The sequence below is a fragment of the Dasypus novemcinctus genome, chromosome 4 (genome assembly GCF_030445035.2).
Source record: "Dasypus novemcinctus isolate mDasNov1 chromosome 4, mDasNov1.1.hap2, whole genome shotgun sequence".
NCBI lineage: Eukaryota > Metazoa > Chordata > Mammalia > Cingulata > Dasypodidae > Dasypus > Dasypus novemcinctus.
In genome coordinates, this window is record NC_080676.1 from 79,979,519 (window position 1) to 80,000,961 (window position 21,443).

The 21,443-nt window shown below is 37.7% G+C and overlaps 2 protein-coding genes across 2 annotated transcripts in view; one reads left to right on the forward strand and one right to left on the reverse strand.

Annotated features, from left to right (window-relative positions):
• Positions 1–1,258, reverse strand: part of GTF2E1 (general transcription factor IIE subunit 1) — a 39,990-nt gene extending 38,732 nt beyond the window's left edge. Inside the window, exon 1 of the mRNA XM_004480761.4 lies at positions 1,107–1,258. The gene's annotated coding sequence lies outside the window, so the exon portion shown is untranslated. The remainder of the gene's footprint in view (positions 1–1,106) is intronic.
• A 21-nt stretch (positions 1,259–1,279) lies between these two features.
• The window catches only part of RABL3 (RAB, member of RAS oncogene family like 3), a 51,325-nt gene continuing 31,161 nt past the window's right edge, over positions 1,280–21,443 (forward strand). Inside the window, exons 1-3 of the mRNA XM_004480762.5 lie at positions 1,280–1,442; positions 3,833–3,924; positions 21,086–21,215. Of these exons, the coding sequence (XP_004480819.1) occupies positions 1,397–1,442; positions 3,833–3,924; positions 21,086–21,215 (268 nt within the window). The 5' untranslated portion in view covers positions 1,280–1,396. The remainder of the gene's footprint in view (positions 1,443–3,832; positions 3,925–21,085; positions 21,216–21,443) is intronic.

A 21,443-nucleotide genomic window follows, 5' to 3' on the forward strand; every position in this document is an offset into this window, starting at 1 on the left:
GTTTTTTTGGCCACATGTATTCTAATCATACAAGCATTTAAGGTCTACTGCTCACCAGGTACAGAGCTAGAGAAATATTTGAAATCAAGTATTCTCTGCCCTCTTTCCACCTTTGTCAGCCTCATCTCCAGCCACACTGGCATTCTTTTCATTTCATGAACCATACAGACTTTTGCCCACTTCAAAGCCTTTACGCACGCTGTTCCCTCTGCCCCAAAAGCTAAGCCCAAACCTCCTTCTTGTAATTATCCTTCAAATTTCAAATAACATTTCCTCTCAGAGGCCTTCCCAAATATTCCTCATGGTAGGTTACAATGATCCCCTTTCACATGTTTCCACAGCTCTTTCCCTTTCTTCAGATGCACTGAGTAGACTTCTGCCTGTTCCACATCTCTCCCTACCCTCAAAACGGTATGTTGGGAGTAGGGCTTCATCATGTTTACCACTGAATTCCCAGGATCCGGCATGGCTAGTCAATTATTTCCATAAAACTTTCAACATGTCTCCTAAGCACGTGTTCTTCCAACATGCCCACCCTACCTCCTCCACGATTCACCTCCTCCCGTCCTGCTTTCAGGAAAAAAAACACAGGCTTCTGCACAACCTTTTGTTAAACCTAAAACAGTTTTGAGAAGGGAAAGGAACCAAATTCACGATTTTAGAATATTATGCCCACTGCAGGGTATAGAATAAAAGAAGGGAGAGTATGCGAGGAATCTAACTAGATTACTTCAGTATATTACTTCAGTTCGAGAATAACTTGGATTCTATACACCTAACTGCTGTTTTCTCAGTTACCATATTTCATCGTCCCCTTTCATATGTTTCCCGGCAAACCTCCGGACCCAGCTGCCTCCCATACCGGGTTCAGTAATGTTCATTCCTCCCCACTGCGATACCCCAAACTCCCTTGGACTCTCCCAGTTGTGATCGCATAAGGGCCGCTCCGAGGTCAATGGTTCTTTGAAGGACCAAGAGATCCAAGTTAAGAGTGGTGGTAAAGAGCGGAGGGTGGTTAAGGTGAGAGGAGTGAAAAGGTAAAAAAAAGCCTGAAATGCGACCCCGAGCAAGGGAACCTGGAACAAGGAATTGGGAATAAGGTTTACCGAAGCGAATCCTCGAACACTTCCACTACAGCTTCCTTCAGCGCCTCAACTACCGGGTTTAACGATCTACTACGCCACCTGTGAGACAAGGAAAACGCCTCATTCCTGCGACAAACTTTGAACACCACCTCCTACATTCACCCAGGCCGACCAATCAGGACAGTAAAGCCTTCAATCACGGCAGGCCCGCTCTAACCGGCCAATGAAATTGAAGGCTCTGCCCTCCAGGCCCAGCTCTGATTGGCTTAGCGCCCCAGAAGTGGCGTTGACCCCGGGAAGACAGTGGCAAGATGGCTTCCCTGGATCGAGTGAAGGTGCTGGTGTTGGGGGACTCAGGTGAGTGGCTTGACCCACCTCTGGAGCTCCCGACATTTTTGAATTATCGGTTAATACTCCCTCTTTACTGCTTGTCCCCCAACTTCTTGGCTCTTCGTCCTGCGGCCGAAGTCGCTCACAAGGCTTAAAAACTACACTTCCCAGAGGACTTTGCTCCATTTGACGAGACGGCAGCGTCGTGTGGATGGGAGCGTCGAGCCTCAGCGGTTCTCCGCTTTCGCAGAGTTCTGTTCCTGTGTCCCGGCTACCCCAGCCTAGAGTATCATCAATTCCCTTTTTTTTTTTTTTTTTCAAGAGAGGCAGTCGTTGTGTATTGTATTGGGAGCCGAGCTAGGGGTACAGAGATTAGTAGGACCGTACCTTGAATTGACTTTGTTCATTAAGGAAGTCAAACGTGCACCAAAAAATGACGTTGTTCAAGTGCCTTGCACTCCGGTATTAGTAAAATTAGCCCCATTATGCGGTTTTACGGAAAGAGGGGGGGAGGGGTTGAAGAACCAGTTTGAACCCCAGAATCCACCCTCTTGAAAACTAAACTATGAAATAGCGTGTGGTCATATTTTACCCTCAATTGGGCTTCTTGATTCCCTTTCTCGTATAATCTTAATTGAAATTTATTCATAGATTTTGAGAAGTAGAGAAATTAAGACTCGTTCTGGAGCAGCTAGTGTTTAATGCTGAGCCCAGTTGAAGCCTGATTATGAAATTATTCATTTGACACCTTGAAAATTTGAGAACTAGCATTAAAGTCTGCTATTCTCCCTCTACCTCTGATCCCCTTCTCCCCACCGTGACCCCCAATCCCATGCTATCTAAGAACCTGGAATAAATGTTAAATTTGCATTTAATGGATGTGCTTTTCTGGAATTGACCTTTGAAAATGTGTGCTGTGGGCAAAGACATTGTGCTAGATGCTTAGAGGTGGAGAGAACACACTTTAAAAAGTTTGAAAACTAACCTTACTGAAACTCTCCATAAAATTGGGAGGGGCAGGGAGGATAGGGGGGGTGTTTCACATTGCCTGAATATTTTTGGATTGCAAAATATTTCACAGCATTATTTAATACTCCCCTAAGAAAGTTGCATTATGAAATTCTATGAGCGTAAACCAACTATGTCAACTCTGGTTTGTCTATCATGAAGTTTGAAGTGGCACTGAAGTTACTCAGATTGCTTGCTTTTACACATGAAAAAAAACAAGGTATTGGGCAAGAGACTTGGCAAGAATATCACTAAGTAGATTTAAGCCTGGAATCCAGAGCATTTGGTAAAACTTCTTCGTGATATGTATAATGGGTGTTAGCTCTTACCTACTTTTCCCTCTTTCTGTTGTATCTAACAATTTCTTCATGTTTACATACTGTTGGAACTAGTAGAATTATTCTCCACACCTCCATTACTTGAGTGCCTACTACGTACTAGGAAGTGTGATATATATTAGGTGTGGGGATTATAACTGGAATCAGTGAATTAGATAATAAACTTTCTCTGTCCTAGTTTAGTTGTAAAACAGAAGACACCCTTTGCCCTGTAGGAAAATGATTGCGATCTTGTCACACATTCACTAATGGTAGGCTGTATGTGCCACATCAGTTACCGTCTTTTTGTCAGTTCCCTTTTAACAGCTACATTTTTTAAACTACATTTGCCTTTGTATTTAAGCTTCAAAGTTTACCTTTGACTAAAAGCTTATTCTCCCCATGAAATTTTGAGGATTTCACAAGTATATAAAGGGATGACTTGAGATTTAGAGACTCTTTTTGTACTCTGTAGAAGCATTTGATAACTTCCTGAAAGGCTCACCAACAAACACAGAATTTGTTCTTTGTTCTTTTAGAGATTAGGGATGGACTTCAACATACTACAGCTATATTTGGCACTGAGATTTATTTAATTATATTGGGCCTTCCCCAACCCCCAGCAAACCATGTACATTCTTTTAATCAAATTTAGCTCTAATGGTAATAACATAAAATCAGAAACACACCACCACCCAAAATCTTAAAGAAATGAATAGGTGCTATTCCTAGCAACTGTGACCCTAGCACTTCATCTGTGCTTACTGTTTAGTTTCATCAAGTGAGAGCTAAGACTTATCTCCTAAAGCAGTTAATTCATGGGTCTTACCTGCTGCATCAAGCTCTGGGAGAGGGGCCTGGCAATCTGTGTTTTAACTGATTTGGATGCTCACTAAAATTGAGCCATTGCTTACAACCATCTTATTCACTTTATTCAATAGTTTATTGTATTGTTAGTACAGTTTAAATACAGTTTAAATTATTGCACTTGGCATATCATTATTACTGTATATTCTCAGTTGTACTCTTGCCAGAATATATTTCACTGTATCTTTTATATGTACATGAATAGAGTTCTTATATCTTTTACAGGAGTTGGGAAATCTTCACTAGTTCATCTTCTATGCCAAAACCAAGTGCTGGGAAATCCATCATGGACTGTGGGCTGCTCAGTGGATGTCAGAGTATGTTCCGTTCATATTTTAGTTTTTAAACAGCCATATTAAAGTAATAACTCTTTCAAACTACGTGATCATATTACAGTACTGTAGCCAAGATTAAGTCATAATAATAATAGCTGGGATTTATTAAGCACCTACTATGTCTCAAACACTAAGTAAAATGCTTTACATGTCTGCTTATTTAAACTTTTTTAAACTGTGAGATAAAGCTGAAGAAACTAAGGCATAGAGAAATAAAATAACTTGGCCAGATTCACTCAGCTCATAAGAATCAGAGCCAACATTTGAACTCAGTCTGGTTCCAGAGACCTCAGTTTTAGTTAATGTGCTATATATCTAGAGTTTACTATTGTCTCTAAGCCTGTGCCACTAAAACAGCCAAATTTTGGCTGGAAATATAGTATAAAGGCAAAAACTTTTGGAGTCCCATATCTAAATGTCCCATACACAGGACATTTCTACTAATTAAATTAAATATCTTCCCAGATATTGCTGGTCTTTGCTAATCCCGGCTGGTCCTGAGCAAGTCTTTCTTTTGCTGGCGTACCTCCCTTTTTCTTTGAGTTAAAAAAACAAATTGGGGGTAATGGAGCATATGGGAATCCCTTATATTTTTTTATGTAACATTTTATGTAATCTTTTTTTTTTAAGATTTATTTATATTTATTTATTTCTCTCCCCTCTCCCCTCCCCCATTGTTTGTTCTCTGTGTCTTGTTTGTTGCGTGTTCTTTGTCTGCTTCTGTTATTGTCAGAGGCACAGGAATCTGTGTTTCTTTTTTTGTTGTGTCATCTTGTTGTGTCAGCTCTCCATGTGTGCGGCGCCATTCCTGGGCAGGCTTAACTTTCTTTCACACTGGGTGGCTCTCCATACGGGGCACACTCCTTGCGCGTGGGGCTCCCCTACGCAGGGGACACCCCTGCGTGGCATGGCACTCTTTGCGCGCATCATCACTGTGCGTGGGCCAGCTGCACACGGGTCAAGGAGGCCCAGGGTTTGAACCGTGGACCTCCCATATGGTAGACGGATGCCCTAACCACTGGGCCAAGTCCGCTTCCCCATTTTATGTAATCTTAACTATCTTTTAAAAATAAATAAAATACACATATTAAAAAAGTAAATCCACCATAAAAGTAAATAAATAGATAAATAAATAAATATTGAGGGTAAAAAAACAAATAGGGAAGGAATGATAGTTAGCTAGATTGCCAGTTATTTTCTTTCAGTTCTTTGAAGCTTTCGTTCCATAGTCTTTGACTTATATTGCTGCTAATTAGAAATCTGTCAACCTACTTATTATTCCTTTATAAGATAATTTCTTCTCTCTAGTTGCTTTTTAAATTTTTTTTTTAATCTTTGGTGTTCTGCAGTTTTGTTAACCTATGTGTGGTAGGTGTAGATTAGTTTTTACTCATTCTATCCAGAGTTTGTTGTGCTTCTCGTGTCTTGTTTTTCAGAATTATTAACTATTATCTGCTTAATTTCCTTCCTCTGTTCCCTTTATCCTTTTCTTTTGAACTCGTATTAGATTTTTGTCCTCTATATCTCTTAATTGCTTTTTCATGTTTTCTCTTTAGTTCTGTGTTTGCATTCTGGGTAGTATCCTCATATCTGCCTTCCAGTTAACTAAGAACCTCTTCAGCTATGTCTAATCTACTTTTTAATAGATCCACTCAGGGTTTCACTTCAGTAACTATAATTTTTAATTGGTAGATGTTCCTTTGGCTCTTTTACAAATGTCAGAATTTTTCAGAGTATCCCAATGTTTCATTATGGCTGCTAGTTTTTACTTAAATAATTTAAATACATACTTATTTTATGGTTTCTTTTGGATTGTTATAGTATTTCTTGTATTGAGGGATAGATAGCCTACTTGCTGTGTATGTTGACTCTTCCTCATAGAAATGTATCTTGTTGTGTGATTTGTAATTCTTTGAAGATGATCACATCTTCAACAGAATTTTTTACTCCCCCTGTGAAGGTCCTGTATGCTCTGTTGTGAAGATATCCTTATACAGTGCCTTTACATTGTTGCTAGGGCCCTAGGGATTTCCATGGTCTGTGACCAGTTTTTAGGTTAATTTCTTAGCTGAGAGTTTCCATGCCACCTAGATAGTGTAAATTTCCTTGTGTGACACAGTCCTGAAGTTTCCATATCTCTTTAACAGCCCTACCCAGGAACCCTGACAGTATATTTTTGCCACTTCCCTGAGCCACTGGACAAAGTGGGCAGCACATCAAGGATCCAGATTTCATAAAGGGAGCTACAATCTAGTATTTATCACTCACCCATATATTACTTGTTTTAAAAGCTGGAAAACGAATCTGCTATTCCTGGATAGGCACTTGAACTCCAGCCCCCAAGGGCTATGCCTGAATCTGGATCAGTTCTCACGTCTCATTCTAATTTTAATTTTTTTCAGTTCTTCATTTCTGGCATTTGGAGGTTTCTTTGTCTATCTCATGAGCTTGTCCTCTTAAAAAAAAAGAAAGAAAAAAACATTTTCAGCATTTCTGTGAGTTTTCAGTAGGAGAAAACCTGTCTGTGTCATTTCAGCATATCATGTTGCCCAAAGTCCTAGATAGGAAAGTAAAATAAGTCTTAGCTAATGAGTTCAATTATCAATTTTATTTTGGTTTGAGAGAAAAATACCAAATTCCATACAAATTTACCTTTGGATTATTTTCTAAGCTCCCTTTCTGTGAGAGAGCATGACATACTGAAAAGAAACTTAAGTTTGAACTTCCATGTCCTGGGTCAATCCCTGTATTGCCTTTTGTTTATTAAAGAATGAATTTCAGCCAGAAGGTTTACCTCTCTGAGCTTTAGTTACCTCATCTGCAAAATGGAGATAAATAATACTTGCTCTTATCTAACCTGCAGGTTTGTTGAGAAGTCCAGAGATGCTTAAAAGATGCAAAATTGTGCTTTAATGCTTTTTAGTTTGAAGTTAAAATTGAACTTGGTTCAGTTTTCTGGCTCCCTTTACTCTCTCCTGCCTTTTATTTCCAACCCCACCTAGAGCCCAGTTTATTCATGCTATTTACATTTTCTCTGGGGATTTTTGTGCTTTTTTCTCTCATGTTATTGAAATGAACGGAAGCAGTAATAATGGGCATCTGGTTTGTCTCATTCTCAATCTCGGGAAATTTTCAATATAATATTAAGTATAATGCTTGCTGTAGGATTTTTTGTAGGTGCACTTTATCAGATTTTAAAAGTTCCCTTGTATTCCTGTTTTGATGAGAATTTTATTACAAGTAGGTATTGGATTTTATCAGTTGCTTTTTCAGGATAATCATGATTTTCCTGCTTTATTCTGTTACTGTGGTAAATTATGTTGATTGTTAAATATTAAGCAAATTTTGCAATCTTGGAATAAATCCGACTTAGTCATGACATAGTACTCTTTCACATATCACTAGGTTCAGTTTGCTAATATTTTTTCCGATATTTGCATCTACATCTATGAGAAAGATTGGCCTATCATTTTCCTTTCTTATAATCTTCTTTGTGAAGTTTCAGGATCAGGGATCAGAAAATGAGTTTTATCTCTTATCTCTATATCTTCTATATCTCTATATCTATTCTCTGGAAGAATTTGCATAAGAATGGTGTTCTTTCTTCCATCAGTATTTGAAAGAATTCATAGGTGAACCATCTGGTTTTCTTTGTGGGAAGTTTTTAAATAGTACTCACTTTCATTAATAGTTAAAAAATATGAAAATAACTATATTTCTTGTTTCAATTTTGGTACCATGTTTTTGAAAGAATGTTCATTTTATGTAAATTGTCAGTGTTTTCATATTCTCTTATTTACTTTTAATACCTGTTTATCTATGGTAATAGTCCCTTTTTCATTCCTGGTATGGGTAATTAGTAGCTTTTCTCTTATTTTCTTAATCAGTCTTCCCAACAATCTGTCAAGGACCAGCCTCTGGCTTTGTTGATTTTCTCTCGGTTATGTTTGTGTTCTATTTTATTACTCTCTGCCTTTATCTTTATTATATCCACATTTACTTTGGGTTTAATTTGCTCTTTTTTCTGACCAGAAATGGGCAGTTTCATTGATGTGGTCAGGTGCTAAATTTAGAGTTCTAAAGCTCTAAAATTTCTCTATAAACACAGCTTTAGGGAAGCGGACTTGCCCCAGTGAATAGGGCCTACCACATGGGAGGTCCAAGGTTCAAAACCCAGGCCTCCTTGACCAGTGTGGAGCTGGCCCATGCACGGTGCTGATGCGTGCAAAGAGTGCTGTACCACACAGGGGTGTCCCCCACGTAAGGGAGCCCTACTCACAAGGAGTGCTCCCTGTAAGGAGAGCCGCCCAGCGTGAAAGAAAGTGCAGCCTGCCCAAGAATGACGCGCACACACACAGAGCTGATACAACAAGATGATGCAACAAAAAGAAATACAGATTCCCAGTGCAGCTGATAAGGATAGAAGCAGTAACAGAAGAACACACAGCAAATGGACACAGAGAGCAGACAGCTGGGGGCAGGGGGAGAGAAATAAATAAAAAATAAATCTTTAAAAAAATAAACACAGCTTTAGCTGCACCCCTGAAATTTTGTTCATTTTTGTTCAGTTCAAATATCTGATTTCCGTTGTTAATTACAGGTTATTTAGAAGTGTACTGATTTTCATTTTTTCAGTTCTTCATTTTAGAATATGTTAATCTTTTAATTATTTATTTTTAGTTTATTGTGCTCAGAGACCGTATACTGAATGATTTGAAATTCGTTGAGATTTGCTTTATGCCCTCCTGATATATGGCCAATTTCGGTAACTAGTCCATGTGCATTTGAAAGGAATGTGTATTCTATAATTTTGGATGCAGTGTTCTAATAAGTCAATTAGGTCAAGTTTATTAAATCATTCTGTTCAAATCTCTTGTATCTCTTCTGATTTTTTTTCTGCTGCTTTCATCAGTTGTTAAGGATGAGTATTAGAATCTCCATCTTCATAAGAGTAGATTTGTCTACTTTTTAATTGTCAGTTTTTTATTTATGTATTTTGAGGTTATATTATTAGGCTATACTAATTTCAGGTTGTTGCAATTTCCCGAAGGATTTAACATTTTATCATTGTGTATGCCTTCTCTGTATCTTTCCTTGAAGTCTATTTTGCTTCATGTTAAAATAGCTGAAACAGCTTTTTTTCTGCTTAATATTTGCATGGTGTGTCTTGTTACCATCTTTTAACTTTCATATTTTCTGTGTTCTTATATATAGATGTGTCTCATTAGTAAGGTATAGTTAGATTTTGTTTTCATAACCACTCTGACAGTCTCTGTATTTTCATTTGATTCTTGGGCCTTGTCCCCAGATATTCTGATTCAGAACAGTATGTGGTACCCAGGGATCTGCATTTTAAAAAGCAGCTAAGAAGATTCTGGTGTAGGTGAATAGTACTTTGAGAAACACTTAGTAGAGAGTAAAATGGGTTTTCCAAGTGGATTTTAGAAGTGGTTGATGACAAGACTTAGAGTATAGGAACAAAACTATGAATCAAATGCTGATAGGAGGCTATTAGGTATCAACAGTAAGGCAAGGGGGGGAGGGCAGTATGGTTGTGGATGTTCGAAGGCCCCAAAGAGCACAGGTCTCTTAATATAAGGTAAGGAATATTTTACTGGAAATAGCTTTGATGAATAAGCACAGTATTTCCTATTTGTAGACTTATAGAAAATCAGAACGTGGAAGAATGACTTGTATCCATCTGGGAGGGCAAGTGGAGCAGTTGTGTCCTCAAGGTAGCAACAAGTATCAGTTAATACAATTAGGTTGATGATAGAAAGTAATGGAATTATGTAACCATGGAGTAGGGTTCTAGGAATAAAAAATGTAAAAATTTGGAAGAAGGGAACAATTGAGAGTTGATTGATGAATAGAGAAATCAGAAAGCAGTTAGGGATAAGAATATGAGAGAGCAATTAAAAGCACAAACCTTATGATAACAGAGATGTAAAAACATGCCTTGGATGTAGCTGGTGGTAAAGTTTCCAAAAGAAACTTTTTCTCAGCAGTCCCCTGTATATGAGGGTGGGAGCTTAGTTATATCTGCACAAAGTACAACTATTCAGATCTCAGAAAATAGACCAATATGAAATTAGGTAGTTCTCAAGATTCTCATCAAGTTTTAGAACTAATAGCAACAATTCTCTTTGGAAAACCCTCCTTTGGGAGAAAGTGAAGTTGGAGTTCCTCTAAGTCAGCTTATACTATAGTGTTTGCAGATTTTTGAACTCACTACATAGTTCCCAAGAATACTGAGGAGGGAGTGAAACTTCCAGAAGGAGGTTGGAATAAAGGCTTCAAATAGTCAAAGGCAAATGTCGTATTGATGATATGACTAATTTTACAGGAATGAGGATGGTTCTAATGGACTCCTTTAAAACCAGTCTGGCCTGAATTGCACCATTGTGGAAGAATGGAGCATGTGGAGCTGAAAATGACCTTGCTTTTATTACTGTTCATTATATCCTGGGATATTTGATCTCTGTCTTACATCTTTGCGCGTTGCTTGCATAACACCATAAGTCAAAGACATTTCTAAAATTATGACCTCAAGAAAAATTGTCATAGACATGTAAATCATTTTGACTATTGTTAAAATAAAGTGAACAGTTCTCCCCTTTAGAAGGAATGATTAAATTATATAAAGCCTTTACCTAAATAGTTTAAGAACACTTTCTTCCGTACAACCTTTATATTACAGTTTACAGCTTCTCTGTTACTGAAACCTGTAAGAAGGGATCTCCAGAATTGCCGTAGATCCATGAATACACATTCTTAAAAAGTCTCTGAGAAACAGTTGCCCCTTTTAGCTCACTTCAAATCTGTTAAAAAACAACTAAAAATAGAAATGATGAAGGTGATAATGTTTTAATTTCAGGTCCTGGGTGAGGCTAATGAGTTTAATGTATGTGCTCACTAATTACTAACATTTCAATTTAGTATTGAGTGTAGAGACTGTTCATAACTGAACTGAATGGAAGAGGGAAAAAAGTTTTATATTGTGGTATTCTTCATTTATCCCCATCTTCCAATTTTGTTACCCAGGACTAATGGGGACTACTGTAAATGCATGGTTATTCTTAATTGTGAAAACAAGACTTAAAGAATTTAATCTTTTCAAAATTATAAAGAATATTTTTCAAGTTTTTGTTTTTATTTTATTAGAGAAGTTGTAGGTTTACAGAAAAGTCATGCATAAAAAACAGTTACTGTATACTACCTATTATTAACACCTTCCATTAGTGTGTTAGATTTGCTACAATTGATGAAAGAATATCTTTATAATTGTACTATTAACTAAAGTCCCTGGTTTTCTCTAGGGTTCACTGTACTGTACATTTCTGTTGATATATTATTTAAAGTTTTTATTCTAGTAATAATATACAACCCCAAATTCCCCTTTTAACCACATTCAAATATATTTTTCAGTACCATTAATTACATTCATATTGTTGTACTACCATCACCACCATCCATGACCAAATGTTATACCATCCCAAATAGAAATACTTTACAACTTAAATATTAACTCCCCATTCCCTACCCTCACCCCAGTCCCTGATAACGTATATTCTAGTTTCTGACTCTGTGAATTTACTTAAATAAGAAAATTGATTTTTCCTTTTTAAGTTCACTTTAATGGGATTTAACTCTCTAATTTGCATATTGCGTACAATCAATATTGATTGAATTCCCCTTTTGATGGCATAATGATGTGCATGCATTTGGGAGAAATCAAAGAAGTTATGGCCTCTACCCTTACCAAGCATGTGAGTTTATAGTGGATGATCCCTAAAATAACATTAATAATAATGACAGTAAAATGCTAGCACCCATTTTACATAACTAATTTAATTCCCTCAACAACCCTGTGATGTTGGTACTGTTAGTGTCTCTATTTGACTCCCAAAGCATTTGAAGCACAGAGGTGTTAAATGACTTTTCCAAGTTCACCTCACTGGCCAGTGATGGAGTTGGGATTCAAATCCAGGCAGTCTGCTTTAAGGGTCTGTGTTCTTATCCAACTACAATGTAATTTCTCTTGTTCCAGAACAGGGATTAAGAGAAAAGTATTGAATGGGACCTCATATTTTTCATAATGTAATTAAAATAAATAAATAAATAATTTAAAAAAAAATAAAAATAAAAATAAAAAAGAGAAAAGTAGTAAAATCCTGCTGAATATGATAGCCAATAGCCTCATGTGACTTTAAATTTGTTTTAATTAAAATTAAATAAAATTAAAATTTTAGTTTCTCAGTTGAATTAGCTACATTTTAATACATAACGGTTTACATGTTCTATTGATTATTATATGGACATTTCCCTCATCACAGAAATTTCTTTTGGACAGTGCTGGTATAAAAAAAAGTTTCATAGTAGGTCAGGAGAGAAAATGCAGTGCTTGTGAAGAATGGAAAATTATACTGTGCGTTAATGATTGAATAGGTGACTTGGACAGCTGAGTGGATGGATTATTTTCCAAGAAGTGGTATATATTATAGGTGAAAGAGAAGAAATGATAAGTTCAGATTGGACATGTTAAAGGAGGTATCTGTGGGCTTTGCAACTGGAGCTGCCCAGAAAGCAATTAGAAGTGAAGTATTGAAGCTTGAAGGAGAATTCTGGTAGGAAGCCTCTATATAGAGATAATCCTGAGCCATTAGAGTTGACGTGATTTTTAAAAACAAAAATTTAGAAACAGAAATGCAGAAAGAGAACCTTAGGGACCATGGATATTTAGAGAGTTGAAGATGAGAGAGGGGTCAGGGAAGGATTGGTCCAAGAGGTAGTATTTCAAGATGGTGAAATACTACAGGAGCAAAGAGAGATGAGAATTTCACAACGGAAGGATTGATTTTTAGTATGAAATGCTGCAGAGAGATAAGGACTGAGAGGAAAAGAAAACAACAAAACATTAAATTTGGTGGTAATGAAGTCAATACTGACCTTTGAAAGTGCAATGAAATGTTAGTGGCAGAAACCAAATGTGCCTAGGCAGAGAAAAAGAGACAGGTTTAAATCAACCTTTCACAAAGTTTAGAGGTTAAATGAGACTAGGTACAGAATAGAAGAAAAACTGAATATTTTTTAGAGGAAATGAGCTTGGCCAGAGGCAAAAGAAGAGTTACTGGAAATGAAGAGGTGATTAGCAGTAATCTTTATACTGCTTATCCATTCATTTTTTTATTTAATACATATATTGCATACCTCCTGAGTGCCAGAAACTGTGCAAAGAATTGGAGGTCTCACATGAATAAGACAAATTCAATTCCTTTTATCCTGATACACTCTCCCAGTTGCTCTTTTCTCCCAACTTTCCCTAAGACCTGCCTTCCTGCCTCTCTAAGTATAATTCTGTAGGCAAAGATTACTAAACAAAGTCACTTGGAGAGCATGTATAACATCTAACTTTCTCACTTGATGTGTGCCATTTTCTTTATTAAAGCTGTTTCTGCTTTTAAAAGTTAGGAACAATGAATGAACTCTTCAAGTGAGTCAAAACCTTTGTACTTAGTCTTGATTTAGTTTCTAATGAAAAATAAAGAGGTGAGCAAATAAGAAAGTCGAAAGTGACAGCAGCATTGAAAAGTATGGTTCCTTTTCTCATTTGATAATCCGTTCATATTATTTCTTCCTGTTGAGAAAATCCTTCCTTGTATAGCTAGCTGTAAGGTCTGTAATGGTTTTGAATATCAGCTCCTTGATGACCTGATTTAAATACAAAACACACTTCTTATACTTTGGCATTACATCCCCATCATGTTGGGCTCGTAGTATTGCACCAAGATACTCCTTATTGTGTCAAAAGCAGTACTTTTTGTGTTGTCAAGGTTTCCCTTGCAGATCACTCACCCATGTAAGAGGTATAATGTCATAGCTAGAAGCTACAGGCCATTGGTTGAAAGTTCCAAGGACCCATTTCATTTGAATTAAATTTAAATTATTTTTAATTGGACAAGTTGGCAAGGAAGGAGGAGTACCTTCTATTAATAATTCTGAAAGAAAACATGAAGAGATTTGTTTAGGCAAAGGATTGTGCTTGGAGAAGACTGTAAAGGAGCGAGGTCAGTCTAGACTGGGAGTATGTGTACCTAGAAGGGAGCTCCTAACAGACTTGATATATTACAAGGCTAAGAAGTTATGCTCCCTGAGAATTGGGTAACATGGTGGCTGTTCTCAGCAGAGTTATAGTCTTTTAGGGGAGGTAACATTAGACATTTGAAATAGTTTCAGAGCAAAAAAGTGGTATACTGCAATAACTGCCAAACCTAACTACGTATGAAAATCACATAGGGAATTGGTTTGTGGCTTGTTTATTTTTAAATTTATTTTTAAATAATTTCAAACTTACAGGACAGTTGCAACCCCCTTCCTAGATATTTAGACTTACCAACTTTTAACATTTTGCCATATTTGCTATATCATTCAATCAGTCGATCAAACTGTCATCTATATATGCTCCTTGAACAGTGAATACTATTATGTGTATTTCCTTAGAATAATATTCACTTATGTAACCTCTTTAAATAAAATTATTGATTCAAGAAGTTGACATTGATATAAAGCGTACTGTCTATGTTCCATTTTTTTCCAATTGTCCCAGTAATATCCTTTTTTTTTTTTAAAGATGTATTTATTTATTTATTTCTCTCCCTTCCCTCCCCACCCCAGTTGTCTGTTCTCTGTGTCTGTTTGCTGCTGTGTTCTTCTTTGTCCGCTTCTGTTGTTGTCAGTGGCACGGGAATCTGGGTTTTTTTTGGTTGCATCATCTTGTGTCAGCTCTCCGTGTGTGCAGCACCATTCCTGGGCAGGCTGCACTTTCTTTCGCACTGGGCGGCTCTCCTTACGGGGCGCACTTCTTGCACGTGGGGCTCCCCTACGCACGGGACACCCCTGCGTGGCACGGCACTCCTTGCACACATCAGCACTGCGCATGGGCCAGCTCCACATGGGTCAAGGAGGCTCCGGGGTTTGAACTGCGGACCTCCCATGTGGTAGACGGGCGCCCTAACCACTGGGCCAAGTCCGCCGCCCCCAATAATATCCTTTTGAGAATTTTCTCCTCCATTATTAGATTTAATCCAGGATCATGTATTACATTTAATTGTCATTGTCTTTAGTTTCCCTTTCTCTCTTTTACTGTGAAAACATATATACAACATAAAATTTCCCATCTCAGCTACTTCCAAGGATACTATTCATTGGGATTAATCACATTCACAATGTTGTGCTACCCTGTACACTGCCATCCATTATTACTGTGGCCTTTATATTCTCATTTTTCTGTCTTAACCCTTTTTGTTGTCAGTTTCAGAATTGCCTTCTCTTAATGTCAGTGTGGCTGTCTATAGAATATCTTATTTATTTAAACCTTTCATAGACCAAAAGGATTTGGACCAAAAAATTATGAATAAGTGTGAAACATTCTGTTGAATATAGTATGTAAGCTTTAGTGCATTTTATGACGTCTAATTTAATTACTAAGCATTCTTGTTTTTTATTGTTTCAAAACTAGTAGATACTTTAGAAATCACCTAATACAAGTGCTTCATTGTATAGGGAGGGAAACTGAGGCTCAACAATATCAGAGATGATCAATGGCAAGCTAGAAATATAATCGAGGCCTCCTGTACCAGTCAACATTTAAACATATATACAAAGTCAACCATTCTTAACTAAGGGTTATATCAGAATCATTTGGAGAAGTGTTCAAAATATGCATGCCTAGGACTGAACCCCAAACATTCTGATTCATTAAGTTCAGGATGCAGTTTGCCAGATAGAGTTACCAAAAAAAAAAAAAGTTACTGAATTCTTTGAAGATTCTGTTGTACACCCCTGCTACAAACTCTTAAACACATTCTAATAAGTAAAGCTGCAATATATCAGAATTTGCTTCTTAATAATTAAGTATTATAGGCAGTAAATTCTCATAGAGTCTAGATCAGGAGAAAGGGGGACACTTTGGAGTTTACTCTGAGTGAGAAAGCCATTGGAGGCTTTGAGCAAAAGGATGAAATGGTCTAACTTGCATTTTAAAAGCTTCATTCTCGCTAACATATGGAAAATAAATGATGCAGTATGGGGGAAGTAATATAAATATATTACTTACCTGAAGTAATATAAAGGAGACCATTATATTACTTTAGGTAAGTAGATGGATTAAAACTTTGACCAGATGGTAATGGTATAGGTAGTGAGAAATAAACAGATTTTGTATATATTTTTAAGATAAAAACAACAGAATTTGCTGCCAAATAGTTACGCTGTATGAAAGAAAAGGAGTCAAGAATCACTTTTAACTTTTTAGACTAAGTAATTGGAAGGATGCAGTTGCCTTTTATGAGACAGAGAAAAGTGCTAGAAGAATAGGTTTGGAGGAACATTAGGAAATTATTTTTGGACATTGTTAGGGTTCTCTAGGAAAACAGAATCAACAGGAGATACCTGTAAATAGTGTGAGATTTTATGAGTCTCTCACATAACCGTGGAGATGCACAGGTCCAGGTTCCACAGGCAGGCTGCAAACCAGGGGCTCCAGTGAAAATTCAGTAAAGGTCCTTGGTGAGTTTCAAGGAGACTTGGCTGCCCAAAGACAAGCTAGGAAATTCTCTGAATGCTGAAATCATTTCCCCCTTTAAGGCATTCATTCAACTGATTGGATAAAACATCACTCATTGCTAACAGCAATCTTCCTTGTTGATGTACATGTAATCAGCTATTGATGCAGAAAATTCACAGGTGATTAAATTCCATAAATGTCCTTATATTACAGTTAGCCCGGTGCTTGCTTGACGAAACAACTGAGCACAATTACTTGGCAAGTTGGCACATTAGCCTAACCATCATAGACATGTTAACTTTGAGGTGCCTATTGGGTATCCAAATTGTAGTCTGGTCTACAACAGACAACTATTGTGAAGTTCAAGTGATTGGGCTAGAATGGATATAAAGTTAAAATTCATTAGCATAATAAAGATATTTTAAATACGATTAGATGAAATTGTCAAGAGAGAAAGTGTTCAGAGAGAAGGAAAAAAAAGAACCAAACCTTGCAGTATTCCAACAACTAGAGGTTAGAGAGATAAAGAAGACCCAGAAATGGAGACAAAGAGTGTCTAGTGAGGTTTCAAGGAAACCAGGAGTGTGGGATAACCTGCAAGTTAAGTGAAGGAAGTATTGCAAGCAAAAGGAGTGATCATTTGTATCAGATGGTAGCATAAGATGAAAACTGGTAATTGACCATAGGATTTAGCAATGTGGAGATCATTGGTGACTCTGACAAGTCAAGTGGCAAAAGTTTGATAGGAATGAGTTCAAAAGAGAATGTGAAGAAAAGAATTAGTCACTTGAAAGTAGACAACTCTTTGGAAGGATTTTCCTGTTGAGGGGAACAAAGCAGTGTCATGGTAGCTAGAGGAGGACATGGAGTCGAGAAAGTTAAGATGGGAAAAATTGTATGCTGGTGGGAATTATTGAACATAGAGGAAAATTTTGATATGAGGGAGAGAGGGGAGAATTGGTGGAACTATTTCTTGGAGTAAGAAAGAAGGAATGGGGGATAGATGGTGCTCAAGCTGTTGAGTGCCTGCCTCCCACATTGGAGGTCTCAGGTTCAGTTCCCAGTATCTCCTGAAAAAATAAAAACAGACAACAAGCAAAACAAATGAAAAAACCAACTCAGGGAAGCTGATGTGACTCATGGTTGAGAGCCAGCTTCCCATACATGAGGTCCTAGGTTCAACCCCTGACTCCTGGAACCTCAAAAACGATAAAAAAGGAATGGAATCTTAAGCACAAGAGGGGTAGTTGACCTTAGGAATACAGATAGTCTATTTATAACAACAGGAAGGAAGGCAGATTATATAAGCACAGATGCAGGGAGGTGAGTAGATATGGGAATAGCAGGTTATAGAGTTCTCTTCTGATTGTTTCTGTCTTAGGAAGCAAGATGATCAGATGTGAAAGAGATTGGAAATTTTAAAAAAGAGAAGGGGGAAGCGGATATGGCTCAAGTGATAAGGCCTCCACCTACCTTATCGGAAGACCTTGGGTTTGATCCCTAGGGCCTCCCGGTGAAAAAAGAAGAAGAGAAAGCATGCCTGCACAGCAAGCCAGTGCCTGCATGGCAAGCTGAGTGCATGCATGGTGAGTCAAGTGCTTGCATGGGGAGCCAAGTGCCCATGTGGTGAATTTAGAGCTCACGCGAGTGCCTGCGTGGTGAGCCGAGTGCCCATGTGAGTGCCCATTTGGCAAGCTGCGTGCCCATGTGGCAAGCCAAGTGCCCACATGGTGAGCCAGTGCCCGTGCAAGTGAGTCACACAACAAGATGAAGGGGAGATGAAGAGATGAAGGGGAGAGTCAAGGTAAAGTGCAGCAGAGACCAGGAACTGAGGTGGTGCTATTGACAGGGAATCTCTTTCCACATCAGAGTTCCCCAGGATTGAATCCTAGTGAATCCTAGAGGAGAAAGACAAGAAGAGAAAACCGAAAGAGAGAAATAGATACAGAAGATCTTATGGTGAATGGACACAGACAGCAAAAAGAGTAGGGAGGGGGAAGGGAAGAAAAAAATGTTTAAAAAAAAAGAGGAGAAGGTATGAAATAGTTATTGAGGAGAGAAAAAGAGTAAATGGACTGTGGAGCTGATGGGAAAGTTCCCAAGACACACTTGAATTTGAAGAGAATCCAGTGAGGTTGAATGTGTATTTCTCTAAGCTCCACATTCAGCTAGCTGGAGTTAGGGGGGGAGAAGTACATTTAACCAGGTTTGGAATTTTGTCAGATGAATACAACAGTGTGAGAGAAGAAAGGAGTGATTATAATCACATATAGAATTTATGCTTAGTTAGGAAGGAAATGAAGATTTGGAAGCGCTGGTAGTGGAAAGCTATGAAAGGTATTTGGATCAATTGACTGTAGGCCTGTGGGGTCAAAGATTATTAGAACTGGAATATTAGAGGGAATAAACTTGAAAGATAGGAGGTAGTTATTAGAAAGTCAGAGAGTGAAATGTTCAAAATTGAGATTATGGAGGTCTTGCCATGGTGACAAGGACGAGGGTATGATGATGATAATGAGTAACTGAAATCAGGTAGAGAACCAGATAATCAGAAGAAAGAGGGTCAAAGAACTAAGAAGCTAGCATAATGGAAAGATCATCTATGTAAATTTAAAAATCACCAAAATTTATGACAGGAGTAGTGGTGGAGGAACAATGAGCTAGGGTCTGAAATCTTGAAGGAATGAAGAGGAGAGTAACCCCATGGTTTCTGATTATCAGGGAGCATTATTGGATCATATATTCCAGTGACCTAAAGTAAAATGGTGAGGGAGAAGGATATTGTGAAAATGGCAAGAACAGCAACTATTATACCACACAAGCGGTGGGAGAACTAACAGCCGCCACCCGAGAGGGCTCCAAGGGGCAGCATTGGCCTTAGAGGAGTGTGAGGTTTCAGTTAGAAAAAGCAGAATATAAAAGGATCAGTCAGAAAAGATGCTGAAAGTGTAGGGGATTTTGGTGATGACCGGACTTTGAATTCCAGAAGCATGATGAAACGGTTTCAGGAGTTAGAGAGTGGTAAAAAAGGGATAGGCATTGACATAGAAAGACGTGCTAGGAGATTACTGAAATAGTTTACATGTGGAACCGTCTAGAGTAAGATGAGATGTGATCGTAGAAATGAAGAGTCATGCATAAGTCCAAGAAATATTTCCAGAGGAGAATCATTAGTCTATAGTGAAACCCATGATGTGCCTGTACATACAGAAGTGTAAATAGTGGTCTGAATTTAGATATGGAGACTCACAGACAGAGATATAAGTTTAAGCCAGTTTGGCTTGCTTTCCACTGCAGTGGCTTAAACCAGGGATTGACTAATTTTATACGTAAGGGACAGATACTAAATATGTTAGGCTTTATGGGTCATATAGTCTTTGTCATAACTATTTAACTCTGTCCTTATAAGAAAAGCAGTCATAGATAATATGTAAATGAATGGGTGTGACTGCGTTCCAATAAAATGTTGTTACAAAAATGGGTGGGCTGGATTTAGACTATGGACATTAGTTTGCCAAGCCCTGGTTTAAGAAATAAAGATATTTCTCATACACCAAAAAGTCTGGAAGTAGTCTGTTCCAGCTTTGGTCCAGAGATTTAGTGATGCCATCAGAGACTCAAGAGTTTTTCTGCTCTAAGATGTTGATTATGTATCCTTATACATGTTGCTTCAGGATTGCAAGATAGCTTCTTTAGCTCCGTGAAATCATGTCTTTGTTCAAAGTAGGAATAAGAGTAAAGGCACAGCACCAGCATCTGTTCCTTTATCAGAAAAGCAAAATATTTCCCAAGAGCTCTCAGCAGACTTCCCCCTTAAGAATCATTGGATGAGCTTGGTCATCCAAGGGGTACCTGGTTTCCAACCTTTATAGTGGGAGGTGGCAAGGGAAGAGGGGGTTGGAGATAGTTGTTGTTTAGTCAGTTGAAGGTGTCTGCCACACAAAAAAAATGTTGGGGAAGGACAGAAATTAGAGACTGAGCTTTAGGGAATAGTCACAAGTTTATGACAAAAAGAAAGCGAACCCAGTAAAACAGAGATGAACAAGTGAATAGGATGTGAGATGAATCAGAATAGTATAGAGTAAAAAAAGTTTCAGCAAGGAGTCAGAAAGGTACTGAAGAGAGTAGAGGCTTTCAGATTTGGTGAGCAAACCTTTGGAATCTTTGAGAAAACAATTCAAATAAAAAGATGGAAATGGTAGAAATTTACCTAGTTGGAATTCTGCCTCATTATCTGAGGGCTCCTCAGTCAGGAGACGAAGAAAGAATGAATTAGGAAGCCATCTGGCAATTTAATGTAATTTGCACTGCTACCCCAAGGACAAAACTACCTTCCACTATTACACCACCCTTAGAGGGCACATTGTAGAATATCAAATCTGGGAATGATCTTACATAGCAACACTAATACTTTGCATTTTACAGATGAGGAATGTGAGAACAGAGAAGTTGTAATTTATAAATTTTAATGACTGGCTATTGACGGATACAGAATGTCCAGTGCTTTAAACTGGACAGTGCTTACCAGATATTTTTTTCAGTAGCTATAATAATTACTTTAATTGATTGATTTGTTAGGTTCATGACTACAAAGAAGGAACACCAGAAGAGAGGACTTTCTATATAGAATTATGGGATATTGGAGGCTCTGTGGGCAGTGCCAGCAGTGTGAAAAGCACAAGAGCAGTATTCTACAACTCTGTAAATGGTAAAGCATTTTGTATTTCTCATATATTAATAGTCTAGGAATACAGATCATCTGAAATGGAATGCTGTGGGATGCTAGACTCAATTTGAGAAAGATCTAATATACTTATCACTTTTGATTTAAATCTGCATATCACATTCTAGTTTGTGTTTCTAGATTTTAACCATGTAATTCAGAACATTCAACATCTGCTTTGTCTAAGTGTTCTTATTTCTGTTATTTTCCTAC